Consider the following 22,327-nt stretch of genomic DNA (forward strand, 5'->3'; position numbering starts at 1 on the left):
GAAGCAGGGTAGTGGACACCAGCACATATGCTCTTGCTGGGCCCGGGAAGGTGGGGACAGGGCAGCAGCCCCTGGAACGCAAAGAGGGGTGGGAGGCTTGAGGTAGAGTCCGTGGGCAGGAGGAGGGGACCTGGCGACCAAAAGCCTGACTGGGAAGGGGCCCACCAGGGCTGAGAGAGGCTGGGGGGGGGCACTGGGGGCTAGGAGAACCCCCTTAGTGAAGGGAGAGGCAGGCCCTACCCGCCAGGAGAGTGGGGCTAAGAGCCGGCTTCCATATGGACAGTTAAACATCAAATGAATAGAGAAGAAGAGTGAGAGGAGAAACTGGGACCCCTCCCTTGGCAGGCGAGGGCAGGTGGCCAGGGCTGCCATAAATGTGCGTGCAGGTTACGCATTGTTCAAGGGGTCCACATAGCACCAAGTTTTCCCATCTGTTTAAAAGTGCCCTCTAGGATGGCATGGCTCAGAAAGAGATCAAGGAACCCCCGAGGTGACTGGCAAGGGTGCCGGCTGACCTTAGGGAAGAAGGTGCGGGTCACAAAGTGCTTATACTCCAGGAAAGGGATGCCCTGGCTGCGGTTCAGCTCCTTGGTCAGATCAGTCATGTCTGTCTGCAGCTCGGCAAACCCTGGCGGATAGGCAGGGAGCTGTGAGTAGATCCTGAACCCATTCCCCAGATGGGAAAGCCAAGGTCCACAGTCCCGCATGCTCCCCACCCACTACCTTTTCGGATTTCCTCTCGGATCTGAGATTCCATCTCCTCCATCTGCAGCAGAGTCTTCTGCCAGTAGCGCTCTGCACGGCGGCTCTTGGTACAGAAGACAAACAGGGCTGCAGGCAGTAGAGAGGCAGGTCAGGCCTGGAAAGCCCTTTGGAAAACAGTTGTCGGCACATGGCAGTGTGCAGGGCCTGGGCCTGGAGTGAGAGGTCCTGCTGGCTTCCTGCTCCTCTGGGCAGGGTGTGGGAAGGTGGACGGTTGCCCCGGCCTACAGTCCTCCCCTCCCTGGTGGGCTGAAAACTCCTACAGGGTAAAGGGTTGGGGAACGCCCTGGAAAATAACTCTGATGTCCCATTCTTATAAAAAGAAGTGGTGTGTGTGTGTGTGTGTGTGTGTGTGTGTGTGTGTGTTTAAACTAGTGGTAAACATTATAAAATAAAGGTAGTGGGTCAAACACTTAGAAAGCAAGTATGAAGAGTAAGACAAAAGTAGTAAAATTAATTAAAATACGACAATTAGCTAAGAGATACATAAAACAAACAGATGTAAAGTGTGTCATCAAAAATATAAAATGGGGGAGAGTAAAAATATAAAGCTCTGGAATGTGCTCAAAATTGACTTAATATCAACTTAAAAGAGACTGTTGTTATAGGGGTGACTGGGTGGCTCAGTTGGTTAAGTGTGCGATTTCAGTTCAGGTCATGATCTCGCTGTTCGTTGAGTTTGAACCCCGTGTCGGGCTCTGTGCTGACAGCTCAGAGCCTGGGGTCTGCTTCGGATTCTGTGCCTCCCTCTCCCTCTGCCCCTCCACTCCCCTGCCCATGCTCTGTCTCTCTCTCTTCCCAAAATAAACATCAAAAAAATTTTTTTAAAGAAACTGTTATAAACCTAAGATGTTATATGTGAACCTTGCAGTTACCACAAAGAAAAAACTTATATAAAATACACAAAAGAAAAAAATCTAAGCACACCACTAAAGAAAGCTGTCAGACCACAAGGGAAGAGAGCAAAAGAAGTAAGGAACAGAGAAAAACTACAAAAATAGCCAGAAAATAATGAAATGGCAATAAGTATGTACCTATCGATAATTACTTTAAATATAAATGGACTGAATTCTCCAAAGAAAAGACATGGATGAACAGATACAAACCAACACAAAAACAAGATGCATCTATCTGCTGCCCATGAGAGACTCATTTCAGAAGTGTGGGGACACAGGCTAAAAGTGAAAAGAATATTCCATGCAAACGGAAACGTAAAAAAAGCTAAGGTAGCAATACTTCCATCAGACACAATAGATTTTAAAACAGAGTCAATCCAACAAGAGAATATAACATTTGTAAATATTTCTGCACCCAACATGGAAGCACCTAAATATACAAGGCAATATTAACAACCCTAAATGGAGAAGCAGACAACAACATAATAATAGTCGGGGAATTTAACACCCCACCTACATCAATGGATAGACAACACAGAACATCAATAAGGAAACATCATCCTTAAATGACGCACTGGACCAGCTGAACTTAACAGATATATACAGAACACTCCATCCAAAAATAGCAAGTGACACCTTGCTCAGTCTGGGTGGCTCAGTCTGTTGAGCATCTGATTCTTGATTTTGGTTCAGGTCATGATCTCATGGTCGTGAGATAGAGCCCCATATCAGGCTCTGCACGGGGCCTGAAGCCTGCTTAAGAGTCTTTCTCTCCCTCTCCCTCTGCTCTGCCCCTGCTCACATGCACTTTCTCCCTTTCAAAATAAAATAAAATCTCAGTGCGCCTGGGTGGCTCAGTTGGTTAAGCATCTGACTTCAAATCAGATGATCTCACAGTCCATGCGTTTAAGCCCTGCATCAGGCTCTGTGCTGACAGCGCAGAGCCTGGAGCCTGCTTCAAGTTCTGTGTCTCCCTCTCACTCTGCCACTCCCCTACTCACGCTCTCTCTCTCTCTCTCTCAAAAATAAGTAAACATTAAAAAAATTTAAATAAAATCTCAAAAACCGCAAAATACATAGTTTTTTCAAGTGCACATGGAACATTCTCTAGGATGGGTCACATATAGGCTACAAAACAAGTCTCAATAAATTTAAGAAAACTGAAGTAATATCCAACATCTCTTCTGACCACAACAGCATGAAACTAGAAATTAATTACAAGTAGAAAATGGGAAAAGGCACAAACATGTAGAGACTAAGCAACATGTTACCGAACAGCCAATGAGTAAATGAAGAAACCAAAGAGGAAGTAAAAAAAAAAATACATGGAGGCAAATGAAAACAGAAGCATGGCAGTCCAAAATCTTTGGGTTGCAGAAAAAGCCATTCTAAGAGGGAAGTTCGCTAGTGATACAGGCCTCCTTCAGGAAATGAGAAGTCTCGAATGACCTAACTTTAAAGGAACTAGAAAAAGAACAAAGCCCAAAGTTAGTAGAAGGAAGGAAATAAAGATCAGAGGAGAAATAAATGAAATAGACTGAAAAACAATAGAACAGACCAATGAAACCGAGAGCTGGTTCTTTGATAAGAAACAAAATTGACAAACCTTTAGCCAGACTCATCCAGGAAAAAAAAAAAAAGGACTAAATTAAATCAGAAATGAAAACAGAGAAATTGCAACTGATACCACAGAAATATAAAAGATAACACTGTACATTACACACCAACAAATTAGACAACTGAGAAAAAATGGATAAATTTCTAGAAATATATAATCTTTTAAGACTGAATAATTAATAGAAAATCTGAATATACTGATTACTAGTAATGAAATTAAATCATTTTAATTAATTAATTTAATTAATTAAATTTAAAAACTCCCCAAGGGGCGCCTGGGTGGCTCAGTCGGTTAAGCGTCCGACTTCGGCTCAGGTCACAATCTCGCGGTATGTGAGTTCGAGCCCCGCGTCGGGCTCTGTGCTGACTGCTCAGAGCCTGGAGCCTGTTTCAGATTCTGTGTCTCCCTCTCTCTCTGACCCTCCCCCGTTCATACTCTGTCTCTCTCTGTCTCAGAAATGAATAAATGTTAAAAAAAAAAACAAAAAACAAAAAACTTCCCAAAACACAAAAGTCCAGATCCAAATGGCTTTTTTTTTTTATTTTTTTAACGTTTATTTATTTTTGAGACAGAGAGAGGACAGAGTATGAACGGGGGAGGGTCAGAGAGAGGGAGACACAGAATCGGAAGCAGGCTCCAGGCTCTGACCTGTCAGCACAGAGCCCGACGCGGGGCTCGAACTCACTGACCGCGAGATCATGACCTGAGCCGAAGTCGGACGCTTAACCGACTGAGCCACCCAGGCGCCCCCAGATCCAAATGGCTTTACAGGTGAATTCTATCAAACATTTAAAGAAGAGTTAATACCAATCCTCCTGATATTATTCCAAATAATTGAAGAGAAAGGAATACTTCCAGACTCATTTTATAAAGTCAAAACCAGATAGAGACTACAAAAAAAGAAAATTACAGGCCAATATCACTGATGAACAAAGGTGCAAAAAATATGCAAAAATATTAGCGAACCAAATTCAACAATACATTTAAAAAATTGTACACCATCGAGGTGCTTGAGTGGCTCAGTCAGTTAAGTGTCTGACTCTTGATTTTTGGTTCAGGTCATGATCTCACAGTACAAGGGATCAAGGCCTGCATCAGGCTCTGCGCTGACAACATGGACTCTACTTGGAATTCCTCTCCCTCTCTCTGCCCTTCTCCCATTCATGCTCTGTCTCTCTTTCAAAATAAATAAATAAATAAACTTTAAAAAAAAGGATCACACACCATGACTAAGTAGGATTCATTCCAGGAACACAAGGATGGTTCAACACCCACAAATCATACAACATGATACACCAAATTAACATAAAAATGAAGCTAGAAATCATATGATCATCTCAATGGACGCAGAAAGAGCCTTTGACAAAATTCAACATCTACTTATGATAAAAACTCTCAACAAAGTGGGTATAGTGGGAATGTACCTCAACATAATAAAGGCCATATAGGACAAACCCACAGCTAATATCAAACTCAACGGTGAAAAGCTGAAAGCATTTCCTCTAAGATCAGGAAGGATGCCCATTCTCATCAATCTTATTCAACATAGCACTTAGAAGTCCTAGCCACAGCAATTAGGCAAGAAAAAGAAATAAAAGGCGTCCACATTTGAAAGGAAGAAGTAAAACTGCCACAGTTTGCAGATGACATAACATATGTAGAAAGCCCTAAAGATGCCACCAAAAAACAATTACAACTATTAAACGGATTCAGTTAAGTCACAGGATACAAAATTAACATACAGAAATCTACTGTGTTTCTATATACTAATAAAGAACAATTCAGAAAAAGAAATAAGAAAACAATACCATTTACAACTGCACCAAAAAGAATAAAATGCCTAGGAATAAATTTAACCAAGGGGGTAAGAAATCTGTACTCTGAAAACTATAAGACATTGATGAGAAAAACTGAAGATGACACACAAAAAAAGGAAAGATATACCACGCTCATACCTTGGAAGAAGTATTGTTAAAATGCCCATACTACCCAAAGCAATCTACAGATTCAATGCAATTCCTATCAAAATACCTATGTTATATTTCACAGAACTAGAATAAAGTATCCTAAAATGTTCAGGAAACCACAAAAGACCCCAAATAGTCAAAGCAATCTTGAGAAAGAAGAACAAAGCAGGAAGGATCATGCTGCCATATTTCAAACTATACCACAAAGCTATTGTAACCAAAACAGTACAGTACTGGCACAAAACCAGGCGTATAGATCAATGGACTAGAAGAGAATCCACAAATAAACTCATCCTTGCATGGCCAATTATTCTTCAACAAAGGAGGCAAGAATATACAAGGGGAAAAGACAGTCTCTTCAATAAATGGTGTTGGGAAATCTGGGCAGCCACATGCAAAAAGAATGAAACCAGACCACTTTCTTATACCATATACAAAAATAAAGTCAAAGTGAATTAAAGACTTAAACGTGAGGCTTGAAACCATAAAACTTCTAGAAGAAAACATAAGCAGCAAGCTCTTGGACAGCAGTCTTAGCAATATTTTTTTTGGCTATATCTCCTCAGGTGAGGACAACAAAAGCAAAAATAAACAAATAGGATGACATCAAACTCAAAAGCTTTTGGATAGTGAAGGAAACCATCCACAAAATAAAAAGGCAACCTATTAAATGGAAGAGGATACTTGCAAATGATACATCCGATAAAAGGTTGATATCCAAAATATATAAAGACCCATACAACTTAACAAAAACCAAACAACCTGATTAACAAATGGACCCAAGGAGACATTTTTCCAAAGACCACACAAATGGCCGACAGACACATGTAAAGATGCTCGACATCACTCATCGTCAGGGAAATACAAATCAAAACCACAATGAGATAGCACCTCACACCTGTCAGAATGGCTCGGATCAAAATGACAAGAAATAACACGTGTTGGCAAGAATGTGGAGAAAAGGAAGCCCTGGTAAACTGTTGGGAGGAACATAAATTGATGCGGCCACTATGGAAAACAGTATGGAGGTTCCTCAAAGATAAAAATAAAACTGTCCTAGGAGCCAGCAATTCCACTTCTGGGTTATTCATCTGCTGAAGAAAACAAATATACTAATTCAAAAAGATACATGCATCCCTATGTTCACTGCAGCATTATTTACAATAGCCAAGACGTGTAAGCAAGCTGAGTGTCCCTGGACAAATGTGTGGATAAAGAAGTAATGGTATACATACATAAAATATTACTCAGCCCTAAAAAAGAATGAAATCTTGCCATTTGTGACAACATGGATGGATCTAGAGGGTATTACACTAAGAAATAAGTCAGAGAAAGACAAATGTTCTGTGATTTCACTTATATGTGGAATCTAAAAAAACAAAACAAAACAGAAACACTCATAGATACAGAAAACAATCTGGTGGTTGCTGGAGGGGAGGGATGTGCAGGAATAGGTGACATAGGTAAAGGGGATGAAAAGGTTCAAACTTCCACTTATAAAACACATGTCTTGGGGATGTAATGTACAACATAGGGACTATAGTCAATAACATTATAAGAACTTTGTATAGTGACAAGGCAACTACATCAAAATACTGAATCACTGTGTTGTGCACCTGAAACTAACATAAAATTATGTGTCAGTTAAAATGAAACAGGGGTCTCCCAGGCTCAGGATCCTTGCCAGGTGCAGTGGCACATGTGTGTAGTCCCAGCTACTCGGGAAGCTGAGGCAGGAGGATTGCTTGAGCCCAGGAGTTCTGGGCTGTAATGTGCTATGCCAGCCGGATGTCAGCACTAAGTTCGGCATCAGTATGGTGACCTCCCGGGAGCGGGGGACCATCAGGTTGCCTAAGGAGGGGTGAACCGGCCCAGGTCGGAAATAGAGGAGGTAAAAAAAAATAGGGGTGAACAGTGGCTTTCTTTGGGTGAGAGAATTATGGTCGATTTCTTCTCTTTCTGCTTTTTACCATTTTCGATTCTTTCTACGATGACCAGGTGTTAACTTGTGAATTATGAAACATTTAAAAGGTGACACAGTAGTATTATATTATAATCCCTTACTGGGGTGGGGAAGGGGGAAATATACACACACACAGATGACCCTTGGACAGCTGGGTTTGAACTGCACAGGCCCACTTACCTGTAGATTTTTAAAAATAAATACAGTGAGTACTGAAAATGTATTTTTTTCATCCTTATGATTTTCTTAATAACATTTTTCTAGTTTACTTTATGGTAAGACTATAGTATATAATACATATAAATACAAAATGTGTGTTGATTGTTTATGTTATTGGTAAGGCTTCCAGAAACAGGAGGCTATTAGTAGTTAAGTTTTGGAGGGAGTCAAAAGTTATACATAGATTTCGGACTGTGGGGCGGGGGGTGGTCAGCGCCCCCAGCTCCATGTTGTTCAAGGATCAACTGTATCACCTTTACAACCATCAGTTTAATAGTGGGATAGCCTACCAAATGTGTAGGTTAAGCTTCCCTTTTAAGCTCCTCCAGTAGCCCCTTACTGGTTCCGGGACAAGGTTCCAAGTTCCTCTGCCAGGCAGTCAGGGCCCACAGCCTGGACCCAGCGCATCCCCCAGCATCTATCATCCTCCACCCATCTGTGCCGCAGCCAGGGCACATCTCTCAGTGAGTAACCCACCACCAAGCTTTTGTTTCAGCTGTGTCCCCAGCCCATCACTCCTCTTCTCCTATCTGCCAGTCTTCTGAGGGGCTGGGACAAGGTGGGGGCAGGTGTGCCCTCCAAGGTGTCACAAGAATAAGTCTCCTTACCAACCACAGAGAGCAGCAGCAGGACACTGCAGATGACGATGGACACAATGATGGCGGTCTCACTGCCCCCCAGCTGCAGTGTGGCAATGGTCTGGTTGAAGTTCCCTACCTGGATCTGGGCAGAGGTGGGAGGAGGGAGCTGTAGCTTCCCCGGACTCGTGCTTTGGCTCCTCTCCTCACTAGCTGTGGGGTCCTGGGCAAGTCACCTAACCTCTTTGAACCTCAGAGGCCACATCTATAAACACAGAGATAACCAGGCCCACCTCCTGGGGATGCTGTGAGGGCTAAAGGAGATGATGCTTGGCTAGCCCTGGCAGAGAGGGGAGACTCAATATGGACTGTGTTTATTACTACGGTCTGGGAGGGGCAGTGGAGGAGCCGAAGGCAGGGCAGTTCACAGGACCTGGCTGCTGTCCCCAAGTATCTGGAGGACTGTCTGATGACCAGGGAAACAGGCAAAGGCTGAGGAGTCAGAGGGCATAACTGGGACTGGGGTGCAGGTGAAAGGGAGCTTTGGCAGTCAGACCTGTCCTGGGCGGCATGTGCTGCCTTGAGAGGGAAGGGGTTTCCCGTCCCAGGAGGCATGCAAGCAGGTACAGCATAGAAAAGGTCTCATTTCTGGCCCCTCTCGGCACTCCTCCTGTATCCCTCCCCTCTGTGACTCTGCACGTGACTGGCAGCCCAAACTCGACGTGGAGCGTCAAGTGGAACAAGGGAGACTTCTAACGGCCTCTGAAAGTCCAGCCCCATCAGGCCTATCTGGGGCCAATCACTGCCCTGGAGCAGCTGACTAAGTTCTTGGTCCTCATCTATCAAGTGGGGATGTAAAACTCCACTTGGCGTCATCCATTGAGCATGACAACACTTAGCTCTGATACGCTGGGTGAGGGGCAGGGCTGGGGGCCAGGTCTGCCTCCACCTGGGGTTCCCCGTTCACTCACTGTGATGGGCAACTGCCCCTCGGCCGTGCCCAGGGACTCGTTGACCGAGCAGTGGATGACTCTATCTGAGACGATCTGGATGTCACAGGCCACTTGGCCTATTTTGATCCGGTACTCGTGGCTCTCGAGCCCTAGGCTGTCCTGCTCTTTCTGCAGGAACAGAGAGGGAGTGCTTGCTGAGGTCTGCGGCTGAGCCCGGCCCCGCTCACTCCCGCACTGGTACCCACTGGAACTCACATGGATGACCAGGGTGAGGGGCTCCCCGGGGTGGTGCTTGATCCACTTCTCCCTCTTGGCCGTGGAGAACTGTGGGTCAGGGAGGTAGTCCAGGCGGAACCTGCTGCCCCGCCGGGCCTCCTGGGGGTCCAGCAGCTCCTCAGCTACAGCCGCCTCATCGGTGTAGGCCCTTCCATTGATGAAGAAGTCTACCGGTGCTGATGCATTGCTCAGGGCCCCAGGGGACGGGCAGGTGATTAGGGTGGAGTTGAGAACTTTGCAGAGCTGGTAGGGAAGGGTCAGGGCCAGGGCCAAGGTTGAGGATGGACAGACGGGCAGGAGAAATGGGGAGAGATTGAGGTTTAAGGAGACGGAGAGAGAGAGGGAGAGACAGAGAGAGAGGCAGAGAGAAGACAGATGCAGCAGCGTGAAGTCAATCAGGGCTACTGGCCGCTCCCCACCCACCTTGGTCCCAGCCCCCTCACCGTGGGCTCCCGGCCGATATGGTGCACAGCCATGGACACATTCTGCACCATGTGGAAACGCTCGCCAGCCACCGTGATGGTCCTGCCGCCACTATGGGATAGAGCGGGCCCTGTCAGCCCACCCACAGCCCTAGAGAGTGAGCTCAGCCAGAAGTCAGGGTCTGGGGTCTCACCTGACGGGGCTGCGGCGGGGACTGATGGCCGTGATGACTGGGTTCTGCATGTACTGGAAGGTGAGGTTGCTGTGCACACAGCCCCGGCGCTCAAAGCGCACACACACGGACACGGGGGCCGGCAGGGCACCCTCGGGCACCGTGCAGGTGATGCTGGTGTCCATGCGCCTGTGGGAGGGCAGCGGCACTGTCAGCACAGCCCCCACCTCCTGCTGCTTGCTCCTGCCTGCCCCATCGCCCAGGGCACAAGCCCGCATGCCTGGCCCGGATAGGCCTCCTCGACTCGCCCCAACCTGGTCTTCTGCCCCCTCGTACAGGAATCTGTTGTTTGCACATATCCACTGCCACATCTTTGCTCAGGCTGCCCTCCCCACCTTCAACACCTTCGCTTTTCCTCCAGCCCTGCCCGTGTGTTCCAATTCTGCCCCATCCCGCCTCATGCAAGAAGCCCTCCCAGAGTCCCTCTCTCAGAGCTGAGGAATGGCTCTGAAAGAACCAGCTTTTTTCCCAGTCTCAGATGTTTCTATTTCCTGCGGGAATGTCTGCTTTCCTGAGAGCTGAGACTTTGCTGGGCTCTTCTTGGTGTCCCCAGCAATGCCCATCAATGGGGCCTGGTACACAGTAAGTGCATAATAAAGACAAAGGTATTTCATCAAAAGGCTCTGGACCACACCCCTGGGCCAGCCAGAGGAGTTCCGAATGTATATGACCATCACATTTTTCACAGCAGAGGTCACTTATGGAGCTCCTACTGTATGCCGGGCACAGAGTACTACTCACAATTACTGTTCTTACCAGATGAGGAAACTGAGGCTCAGAGAAGGGAAGGGGCTTGGCCGAAGGGACACAGCCGGTGAAAACCCGAGTGATGCTTGGTGCAAGGACGTCATTCCACCCTTCCAGCCCCCAGCCCTCCAGTTTCCCTGGGCAGGAAGGGGTGGCCCAGGCCCAGGGGCTTACACGAGCTCCGTGCAGGGCTCTGTGTCGTTCACCAGGACTTGGAGCTCAGAGCCCACATGGAGGTCGCTCCCGTGGATTGTGATCCTGGTGCCCCCTGCCTTGGGGCCCTTGTCAGGCTCTAGGAATTGAACCTGGGGCAGCTGTGAGGAGGAAGACAGGGGGTCAGGCCTCAGGCCACCCCCCAGGTGTGTGTCTGGTGGGGTGGGCAGGAGGGTGGGTTCAGCCTTCCTTACCACGTAGGAGAAGCGCTCCCGTGACTTGCCCTCTTTAGAGGCGTTCACCGTCACCACGTCTGAGAATGCCTCTGGGGCTGGCCCTGTAGCGCACACAATCCTGGGGGGAGGTAGCTTGGGTCAGGATTGCAGCTGGAGGGTCTCAGGGGCTGGGTAAGCAGCACCTGGGTTCTCTCTTGAATGATGCCACCCCCCCACCCCGGCTATACCCCGAGGGTATGTGGGCTCTCCACCCTTGCCCTCAGCTTCCCGCCTCTCCGACTCACAGCTGGGACTGCCATTTGGCTGGGACAGCCAACGGCATCACCCACATCAAAATACTGAAACCATTCCCTATCAGCTGGAAAACAGCCACTCTGAAACCCCAATGTCACCCTGATGCCAGGCTCTTCCCCAGGACTACCCACCTCCCCTGCCCACCCCGCCTGACTTTCCCACAATTCTACAACTATGTGACAAAGGGTGAGATAAGATGGTCTCTTGGGATCTGAACATTCTCCAACCATGAGGACATTTGTTGGGCTGGTAGACTGATAGCCTTTCTGCAAGCCTGACTTACAGCTCCCCCGGCAAAGGAAATCAGCTCACCCCCTGCTTTTCTACAGCCCCTCTGGGCCAGGCCCCACAGCGGTAGGCTTAGACCTCTGCACCACACCAGCAGCCCCACACTTTGTTAACTACAAGGTTTTTGTTGCTTTTTTTAAAAAAATCAATGCAAGGCTTCTATGAAAGTCCAGCTGTTCTGGAGGAACCTGGGAGGGCCTCCCAGAGCAGCAGGTGTTGAAGTGGGAACTTGAAGGATATGGAGAAGCGTCCAGAGTAGAAAAGGGCGGAATGCACAGGGGTGGGTAATGGCTTCAACAAGGTCTGGAAGACCTTGCGCCACTTCTAGGGAGCGGCAGGGTGCTGAGGAGGGTGGGAAGGCAGAGGGGAGAGGGGAGGGCAGAGCTGTGGTTGGCACTGTTGGGAGGGGCGGGGGGGGACGCTAGAGGTCATTCAGAATAGCCCTGGGGACTGCCACTACTCACTCCTCCGACACCGTGTATCTGTCAGCCAGTGGCTCACAGGCCACACTGCCAATCCACACGCCATGGGCCACGTCGCTAAGCCGCCGGCCTAGGTTCCTGCCTCGGATGGTCAACAGGGTCCCGCCGTCCAAGGGGCCACTCAGGGGCTCAATCTGCCAGGTGACCAGAGGACGAATGATGTTCTGAGGCTGGGACGTCAGCAGCTTTCCCCACCCACTGCTGCACACACCCAGGCAAGTGCACGTACACCTGCTGCTCAGGAGGAGGTATGGAGGCTCTGAGGGGGCGGGGGCTGCTGCTCACTGGACAGGTCACGGGGGCTGCCAGTGAGGATGTGCCCACATGGGTCTGGGGATGTGAGTGTGCAAAGTCAATGACACCTGCGGAGGGTGGGGGCTTCTGTGGACAACGCAGTCTGCTCCCAGTGGCCATGTCTGACCACAAGATCTCGCAACCCAACCAGAGCTGACTGGGTCAGGGATGGGCACCTGACCCAGCCTACGCCAACGAGAATTCTTCCACCGGACTTCGTCTTAGCTAAAACTCAGGCTCGGTTGTTATTGCCGGCCTCACTTATCACCATACCAGCAGGGTTTCCCCCACCTCACCATAAAAACTAGAGACTGGGGGCACCTGGGAGGCTCTGTCAGTTACACGTCCGACTTCGGCTCAGGTCACAGTCTCACGGTTTGTGTGTTCGAGCCCCGCATTGGGCTGTCTGCTGTCAGCACGGAGCCTGCTTCAGATCCTCTGTCCCCCTATGTCTCTGCCCCTCCCTTGCTTGCTCCCTCTCTTTCTCTCTCTTTCAAAAATAAACATGAAAAGAAAAACAACTAGAGACTAGTGCTAGCATCTTTTCCGGCCCAGACTCCCTGCTTCACTCTATTTTTCTCCATAGCACTTATCGCCTTCTATATATAAATTATTTATTTCCTTACTTATTACTGCCCACCCTCCTCCCCCACTAAAACATTAGCTCCGTGTTGGGGTGGCACTTTGTTCACTGCTGTGTCTCCAGCACCCAGCGGCCCTGGCACCCAGCAGGCGCTCCCCAGGTGATCCTGCATGCATACGGCTGGTTATGTGCAAGCACGTGTGTCACAGGTCTGAGAGCCCGTGTGGGGCGCTGTGTGTCGCACACGCAGGCATGCGGGTGCGACAGGCCTCCGTGGGTGGGGGTGCTTACCGCGCGGATCTCGGGGGCGGGGCAGGTGCCAGGCAGGGGCTGCAGGGGCCCTCGCAGGCGGCAGCCGTCACTCCACACACACAGGTGTCCCAGGTCCTCCCGGCCTAGGCACTGAGAACAGTCAGGGCTGCCCATGGCGCAGTTATAGACCTCCACTGGGAGAGACACGGAGACAGCATGGGTCAGCACCCCCCGTCACCACTGTGCCCTCTGCATTCACTCACCATCACCCAGAGGTGGGTTCTGGTTCTCCAAACTCCCCAGGGCCTTTGCTAAGCACAGTGCAGCCACAGCCTCATTAATAGTATCTGTCCACACCACGATTCTACCAGGTGGGAGCTCTTTGTTTATTTGGGGTTTTTAAAATTTTTTTTTAATGTTTATTTTTGAGAGAAAGAGAGAGAGAGAGAGAGAGAGACCGACCATGAGCAGGGGAGGGGCAGAGAGAGGAGGAGACACAGAATCCAAAGCAGGCTCCAAGCTCCAAGCCATCAGCACAGAGCCCAACGTGGGGCCTGAATCCACGAACTGGGAGATCATGACCTGAGCCAAAGTCAGATGCTTAAGTGACTGAGCCACCCAGGCTCCCCAGCGGGAGCTCTTTATTAGCCCCATTTGGCAGGTAAGAGACCGAGGCTCAGAGGGGAGGACTGACTTGCTCAAGGTCACAAAGCCTGTGAGCGGCAGGCCCGAGATTCACACCCAGGCCTGGGTGGGTCTGTTTACCCACCAGTGGGGCTCTGGGATGCTAGGGGATCACTGAGCAATGTGGGCAGTGGGCACCAGGGCCTCAGACCCTCGGAATGGCCCAAGCAGGAGTGCTGGGAGGGTTCTTCAGGGTCTTGGGTGTGCAGGTTGGTTCTTCTGGAGTCTGTCTCTGGGACCTTCATGGTGGGGACAGGGGGGCGGGTAGTGGTGCCATATCCACTAGGGATATCTGAGGCTCCCCATGAATAGACAGACTCTTAGAGAATTGATTCAATATGTATAATAACAGTAAGGACACCAATCACCATTTGGGGTGTGCTGACTGTGCCCCAGTCACAAGTGTAAGATCTGTGTGCATCGTCTCAGCAAATCCTCACCAAGCTTTCTGTAAAAGGGCCTGTGCCTCACGTCACATGGCTAAGAAACAGAAGACCAAGCAAGTGCCTGAAGCTGCACAGCCATCGGCATACAGATGTTTGGCCCACAATAGCTGCTCAATGAATAAGAACTGAGTGACCAGGTACAGAACAGCAAGGCTGGGATCTGAGACCCTGTGTGCTAGGGAAACACAGGGCGGGACATCTGTGACTGTGCGGTGGGCACTGGATAAGTCCCCCAAGGTAGAGCCCCACCCATTAAGGCTGAATCCCCAGTGGCCATAGGGCCGTAGGAGCTCCCACCTGTTATGGGGTCAGGGCTGTCCAAGAATCGGGCTGGCTGCCCCTTTAGTTGGAGGCTGAGTGGAAACATCTGGCTCTTCTGGGTCGTGTGCAGCTGCAAAAGGACAAGAAAGAGCATGAGGGGTGTGAGTGGTGTCTAGGTCTCTGCTGGGGGGAGGGGATGCATGTCATGGAGACAGAAGAGGGCAGGGCTGTTGAGGATAAGGGAATCAAAAGGAGGAGGGGGATAAGGTGGGAAGGAAGGAGTATAGCGTCTGGACTTATGCAGGCCTTCCTGCCGCCCCCCCCCCCGCCCCGCCCCCCGAGCCACACCACTTACCACCACTTGGTTGCAGTGTACAGTAGATTCATTCACCCATACGGCTTCAAAGATCTCCTCCGGCCCAAAGCTACATTCTAGGGCTGCACCCTAGGAGAAATGGGGTTGCTGAGGAGAGGCAGATCAGCACCCACTGCTCTCTAACTCCAACTTGTCGTGGGCTGCTGCCCAGAGGAGTGGGCTGAGCACTTTTATCAGGCCCCTACCCCTCCAGAATGTCCTTCCTGGCCTTCAGGTCCAATGATGGAAGGAGGGAGGCAAGGAGTACATGAACACCTGGAACCTGTTGCTCCCCATGAGACTAAAAGCTTCACCAATATCTCCCGATGGCCTAAACCAACATCCTTTTACTCGGCTCATAAAAATCCAATTCTTTAGCATGACTGCCATTCAAGGTTCATCCCAGTGAGACTCCACCTGTTCTTTGAATCTTACTACCCCCACCTCTGTCCCCCAAGGCCGATGCCCCAGCCACAGCAGGACACTCTTGGACATGGCACAGGCTGCCCTGCCCCTGGGCCTTTGTCCAGGCTGTTCCTCCTACCCAAACAACTTGTCTCCCCTTTAGCCACCCAGCAAAACACAACACAGCCTCAGCATCCAGCTCAAATTGTCATGTTCCAAAGACTTCCCAGAGCCCCCTTAAATCAGGTGGGTGCCCCTCATTTGATCATTCATTCATTCATTTAGCAATGAATATTTGGGTGCATGTTAGGGGCTCTAGGAGGCTCCTAAAGCCTGCCCGCACCCTGTATGTTGAGGACCACCCTTATCTCCCTGCCCAAGCTCTTTTTACACTGGTCTTGCCACCCACTGGGAAGGGTTAGGGTTGGGTCTCAGCCCCTGTGACACCTCCAAGGGCAGTGGGTGGCAATAAAAGACCTCAGGTTCCATCCGTTTGAATCCTACCTTCTGCCTTTCCTAGCTGTGCAACTCTGTGCAAGTGGCTCTCCTTTCTGAGCCTTGGTTTCCTAAATTTTGCAATGGAAACACACATTCCTACTCTGCAGGGTTGCTGGGGAAACTGGAGATCATGTATCTTTAGTGGGTTGCACACTGTGGGTGACTAATATATGCTGGCTGTTAGTATGCAGGAGGTGCTCAATAAATGTTTGTTGACTTAAGTACACAGGCCCCAACTCCCCAGTCTTATCTTGCCCAGCACAGGCCTCCAGGGAACAGTGTCAATAAATATTTGCTGACTGAACAAACTCAGGTTTCATGTGTATTAGTCCAGCCTCGTGGCAGGACTTCCTGTTTATGTCCCTGTTGTTAGCACATGTGACACCCTGAGGAGAAAGCAGGTCAGCACACCCCTCCCCTCTGGCCTACCCCCTCTCCCGCTTCACTCTGAAGCTAACACAGGAAGGTGGCTATTGACAGGGCTGCAAGCACATTTGCCCATGCTGAGCCAGGAGGTGGGTCAGCTCAGGCTTCAGCCACTCAGCATAGCAGGCCCAGCCTGTCCTGAGGCTCCCCAGAGTACAGGCTCAGCAAACAGGAAGGGGGCTCTGCCCCTTCCTGCCCTTAGTGTTCTAGAAGCAGGTCGAGGGCCAGGATCACTGAGGCACACTGGGGGCAGACACATGCTTCCTGGTTACGGGACCCGAACCCAGGGCTTGGGCCTCCCCGCGCCAGGCTCCTGTAGCCCCAGGGAGCAGCACCGCCCTCCATACCAGACCAGGCCCCTTCATACTCCTGAGGCTCTGTTCCAACCACTGCAGGAGGGAGTCTGAGGGCTGAGGGCACTGCCCGCACAGAGCTCCAGCCCCAGCCACAAGGCTGCCTGACACATCCCAGATGCCTGGCACGTGGCCCCCACGTGTGACAGCTGTCACAGGCCTTCGTTCCCCCTTGGAAGCAACAGATGGCGAGTCCCTAGGAGCTGGGGAGGGGGATGGCTGGCACACTTCCAGAACTTGTCAACGCTTCCCACCAAGATGCTCTTCCAGGAGGGACCCAGAAAGGAGCTGAATCTCCTCCTCCCCATGCGTGGGTGCAGAGGTGACGGCAGATTGTAGGGAAGAGCACTCTCTCAGGAGTCCAGTGCTAGGGTACAAGTCAAGCCCTACGTCGTGTACCTAGAGTCATCTACTTCTCCTTTCTGGATCTCATTTTTCCCATCTGGATAATGGGGAATAGGGCAGCACAGGGGTTCTCTGGACATTCTTCAGGTAAGACATGTCAGCCATGAACTGAGGAAGTGTGTGCAGAATTACAAGTCAGCCTAGGGGGTGGGACCGGCAGGACATGGACAGTGCCCAACCATGGGCTGCAGCCCAGCTCTGCCAGGAGAGCTTTACAGGGTAGGGGAGTCTGGGGGTCCTGGCCAGGGTTTCCCTCAGGAGCTGTTAGCAGCTTGCTGTCCCTTGGGCTGGGCCCTCCCCATCCACTTCCCCTTCCTCTAACCCCCTACAAACACAGTGGGGCTTTCTCAAACAGAATCTGGAAACTCAGAGAAACAAAACCAAGGTGTGGGTGGAGGGACCAGAGCATGGGTCCTCATCCAGAACAGCATTCTCCTGCCCCCACCCCCAGGCCTGGCCTCCACCTACCTGGAAGGCAGCATTGGCTAGATGCACGGGGATGCTCTGTAAGCTGCCTGTGGGCATGGGTGCCAGGCGTGAGGGCAGGATCTGGGGGCAGTCCTGAGGGCTCTGCAGTCAAAACACAACGAGGTAAGGGTGATGAGGGAGCATTTCAGAAGAGACAGGATTCACGGCCATGCCAGCCAGCCTACTGTTGCAGCCTGCCTCCCCAGGGAAGTACTTGCCAGCCTGCACAGTGAGGAAACACCAGTAATAAAATCACAGCAGCCGCCACCACCGAGGGCAATGTGCCCAGTGCCTCCCACACACCGTCTCTTTTGACCCTCATGACAAGCCTACAGGCAGGCTTTATCGGCCCCATTTTATAGATGGTGAAACGGAGGTACACCGCGATGATGTAACCTGCCCAGCGAAGGAACCAGTCCCGCCATGGCTGTTCCAGGGCATACTTTGCAGAGGAGGTCAAGGAGGCTGGGGTTGAGGGCTGGCCCCCCTCCCCATCTCTGGGCCTCATCTTTCCCAGGTATAAAATGAGGGGCTGCACCCATTCTCTGAGACCACGCCCAGCTCCGAAATGCGGTTTCCAGGATGACACATGTTAAATGATTCAGAAAAAGAACTCCAAATTTCTGAACAGCCCACGGGAAACAGGCTATGAGGACCCTGGTGTCCCGAGGCTCCACACCCCTCCCCACTTCTGCAGGTGAGAGTCCCAGCCTCCGGGCAGAGGCGCCAGCCCCCCAAGAGTCCCGGGCAGGCCTGGGGATCAGCATTCTCACATTGGCAGTACAGCCACGGAGGCCTGGTGGAGCAGGGGCCACTTCGAAAAAGGAAAGAAGTTAGGGGCGCCAGGTGGCTCATTTGGTTGAGTGTCTGACTTTGACCCAGGTCATGATCTCACGGGTCGGTTCATGAGTTTGAGCCCCACACTGGGCTCACTGCTGTCAGCAAAGAGCCCACCTCGGATCCTCTGTCCCCCTCTCTCTGCCCCTGTCTCACACTCTCTCTCTCAAAAATAAATAAACATTGAAAAAAAAAAAAAGGGAAAGAAGTTAGGGGTGCCTGGGTGGCTCAGTCAGCTGAGCGTCCAACTTTGGCTAAGGTTATGATCTCATGGCTCATGAGTTTGAGCTCACATCAGGCTCTCTGCTCTCTGCTTCAGATCCTTTCCCACCCCCCCCCCCCGTGCCCCTCCCCGGCTCATGCTATCATGCTAGCACCCACTCTCTCTCTCTCTCAAAAATAAATAAACATTTAAATTTAAAAAAGGAAAAAAGTTAGGGAGGGAGGGCAGGCAAGAGCTGGAGGTTCAGAAACATGGCGATGTACCTGCGGTCAGAGGGCAGAGCTGGTCTGTGAACTCCCACTGTCTGACTCCCAGGCCAGAAACAGACACCAGGGAGCAGGGCTGTGCCCACCATGCCACCTAGTGACCTCTCTGAGCTTACAAGTCTGGAGCCCCCACCCCGCACTGTTGTTCAGACCTGAGGGCCCCACTGGGCCATGTTCTGCCTCCTCACACTCTGAGCCTGACCTGCTGAGACCCTGAGAGAAGGGGAGATTGGGACCCTGCAGCCGCCACACCATACCGAGGGCTGACCATCCCAGCCTAGAGGTCTGGCTGGGAACACAATGATCCGTGTGTGTCCACCTTGAGGCCAGCCAGCCAGGGCAAAGGCCTCTGAGGATAGAACTTGGAGGCCTCCCTGGGTCTTTTCTCCTTACTGCTAATCAGACAGGGAGCTCCCTGAGGGGAACCCTGGGGGGCTCGGCATAACACTGGACCCTGAGGAGATGCCAGTAACAATAAATGATGACCATGCCAACATCAGAGATAGTCACCAGCTCACACAGCCCTCACTGTGCTCCTGGACAGTTCTAAGCACACCACACCGTATTAATTCACCAAATCCGAACTCCCAACAATCCTCTGAGTTAAGTATAATCATTACACCCATTTTACAGACTAGGAAATCGGGGCACAGAGAAGCAGAGCAGTTTGCCCAAGATGGAACTGGCAGCACAAGAGGCCTCTAGTTGTCCAGACTGTTTGCCGACCACCAGGCCAGAAACCTTGCCTAGACTGGTCCATTTCCCGGGGAGCAGGGCCTGGTGCGGATCACAGAGGCCTCGGCCAGAGAAGCAACATGGCTAGGCCCGGGTGAGGCCTCCTGAGCTGACCGTCCTGCGGGGCTGGGAGGGAGGAGCTTGTGTCCAGCTCAGGGTGAGCCCACACAAGCCTCTGGCCTCTGGGCTGCCATCTTCCGCAGTCTCATGTGTAAACCCCATGGAATTTCAGGGAATGGAACCCACATGTTTGCAATCAGTTTTCATGGCTGCTGCCAGCTCTGCCTTGCAGCTGGCCGGGGGCTCTGTGGCTCTGTCTTCCCAGCTCCACCCCACCAATGGGTAAGTAGCTGACAGGAGGGGCTGTGGGGTGAGGGTCAGAGCAGGAGTTTCCACGTGAGCCCCCCCCCCACCAAGGAAATGACGTGGAAGCATCCCTGAGGGTCCCCCCACCCCCATTCTCCTTAATCCCTATCTATGATCCCATGGCTTTGGATGCTTATACCCGTTCTATAGAGTGGGCCAAGGCTAAGAGTCCTGGCACACCTTTGCCCTCCTTTGGTACCTCCCCCCAGAACTGGCTAACCCTCCACGGGGCCAGCTGGTATGTCTGCTGCTGGCCTCCAGCCCCCACCATCTGCCTCCAAGTCTGGCCTGGCCTTTGGGGAACTTCCCCCACAGGCCTGTGGTTTGGGAAGACTGACTCTACTCCCTAGCCCCAGGGATAGGCTGGTGTCCCAGGCCTGCCCTGGACTCAGCAATTGGTTCAGGGAGTGTACGTGACCCTAGTGCAGCCAGCAAAAGTCAACTCTGGGACTTCCATAGAACCAATAAGAAAGAGAAGCTCTTCTTATGTTCTGAGGCTGCCAGGAAATCAGGAGCCTGCCTGGAGTTGCTGAGGTCAACTTGCTACCAAGGGGGGAGGGCTGACAGAGCATGAAGCCCAACCAGAGGGGCAGGGAGCCCTGAAAACATGGTCGGAACTCCTGGATCCAGCTGCACCTGAAGGTGATGCCACCACCCCTCTCCCCACCCTGGCCCCCCGCCCCAGATTTCACACTCATAGGAGTCAATTAATTCTGTTGCGGCCAAGGCTAGTTTGAACTAGGGTTTCCCCCAGTGCAACCAAAGGATGGGGCCTCCCTGTCCCATCTAAGCCAAGCCATTGACACCTTGGAAGGAGGCTGAGTGGCTTCTCCCCTTTGCTGGAGTGCAGCACAGGGCAGAGCCTGCAGGTTCAGGAAACCACGGCCAATCGACCACACTCCAGGCAGAGGAATAAGGACAGCTGCTGAGTCAGCAGTGCCAAAAGCTACAATCAACCCAGACAGGAGCCCAGTGGGTGCTGGTTCACAGAGGACCTCACCTGTACCCACACTGGGACTCACAGACTCTCTCATTGTCTCTCCCACATTCAAGGGTCAAGAACTGATGTCCCAATCCAGCATGGCTGGCCCAGACCCTAAACCCATCTTGCCCGGTCCTTTTTTCCGTTCTGCACCCTCACAGCCCCCTAAACTGCCCCTTGTTCCTACCAAATCACTCTCCCCACTGGCTCCGAATGAAGTCCAATTTCATGGTGGCATCCACGCCAGGCTCCCCAGGAAGGGCGCCTACTGTCCTATCTCTCCTCCCCTCCTCTAAAACACCGCACCCTCTTCCTGGCACCCTCCACTCCTCCACATCCTCCTTCTGCACTAGGGAAGTGCAGGAGACTCCCTAGTGACAGGAAACTCAGCCCCTAGCACCTCCCCAGGGACACCTCCCTGGCCTAACCCAAGTCCTACTGTCTCCTCCCAGCTCTTGAGGGGTGCAGGCTGATGTGCAAACTCTCCTGTCCACCACCTGACCAGAAACATGTCACCTGCAGGGCTAACAGAGACATAAATAAATGCCACCTTAAGTATCAGTCAGAGACTTCTGCAGGCCTGTGGAGAGGGCTGCCTCTTCTCTTGCTAGATTACCATAGTCCTGTAAGAGACCCTCTCTGGGGCTCCGATCCCAGTTCCTGCTAGATTACCACAATCCTCTAAGACAGACCCTCTCTGGGCCCACCGCTCCAGCTCCTGGCCCCCAGAGCTGCAGACCTGGGGGAGATGGTTTATGGGGTGCTGCCCCAGAAACACCTCTAGACTGGTGAGCTCCTATGCATCTGTCAGGACCCTGCACAAAAGTCTCCCTCTGCTCCCTGGCCCACCCAGCAAAGTAGCCACCCGCTCCTGAGAAGGATAGTGGCCTTTTAATGGGTACCTACTATGTGCCACATATGGAGTTGGTGCCTCACAGGTGCACTTCAAGACTCCCAGCACAGCAAAGTAAGGCCATTTTATAGGAGTAAAATGTACAATTACACAGTAAGTAAAATAGGAGATGGGGAAACAGGCACAGAGAGGTTCAGGAGCTTGACCAGGATCACACAGCCACAACTCACACCTCAGGCCCTTGGCTCATAATGGGGAGGGCAGAACTATGTCTAACTGGGTTCCTTCCCAGTGCCTGCTACAGACCCAGTCATACAAAGGGTGCCCAGTAAATGCTGGATAACCGTGTTGAGCCTGTGGGTCCTCCTCAACAGCCATCAGGCTGCCAGCACGAATGCTTCATATTCACATTTATTGAGTCCCTCTGTGTACCCAGCCCTGGGCTGGGGGCTAGAAGATGTGGACCCTAAAAAAGAGCAGGACTCCTGCTTGGCCCGGACTCCAACACAGGGGCCCGGGGACCTCCTCTATGGTTTGGCCACACAGAC

General features: G+C 51.4%; 1 protein-coding gene across 2 annotated transcripts in view; it reads right to left on the reverse strand.

Moving 5' to 3' along the window:
- Window positions 1–22,327, reverse strand: part of PLXND1 (plexin D1) — a 58,800-nt gene that overhangs the window by 9,588 nt on the left and 26,885 nt on the right. For both annotated transcript variants that reach the window (XM_042979548.1, XM_042979547.1), the window contains exons 9-22: window positions 17,518–17,619; window positions 14,963–15,052; window positions 14,644–14,737; window positions 13,256–13,410; window positions 12,070–12,221; window positions 11,042–11,141; window positions 10,809–10,948; window positions 9,849–10,016; window positions 9,676–9,766; window positions 9,212–9,475; window positions 8,975–9,124; window positions 8,034–8,148; window positions 724–831; window positions 516–628 (exon numbers count right to left, since the gene is read on the reverse strand). In XM_042979548.1, coding sequence (XP_042835482.1) covers window positions 516–628; window positions 724–831; window positions 8,034–8,148; window positions 8,975–9,124; window positions 9,212–9,475; window positions 9,676–9,766; window positions 9,849–10,016; window positions 10,809–10,948; window positions 11,042–11,141; window positions 12,070–12,221; window positions 13,256–13,410; window positions 14,644–14,737; window positions 14,963–15,052; window positions 17,518–17,619 — 1,842 coding nt within the window. The remainder of the gene's footprint in view (window positions 1–515; window positions 629–723; window positions 832–8,033; window positions 8,149–8,974; window positions 9,125–9,211; window positions 9,476–9,675; window positions 9,767–9,848; window positions 10,017–10,808; window positions 10,949–11,041; window positions 11,142–12,069; window positions 12,222–13,255; window positions 13,411–14,643; window positions 14,738–14,962; window positions 15,053–17,517; window positions 17,620–22,327) is intronic.

Source organism: Panthera tigris, chromosome A2 (genome assembly GCF_018350195.1).
Source record: "Panthera tigris isolate Pti1 chromosome A2, P.tigris_Pti1_mat1.1, whole genome shotgun sequence".
Taxonomy (NCBI): domain Eukaryota; kingdom Metazoa; phylum Chordata; class Mammalia; order Carnivora; family Felidae; genus Panthera; species Panthera tigris.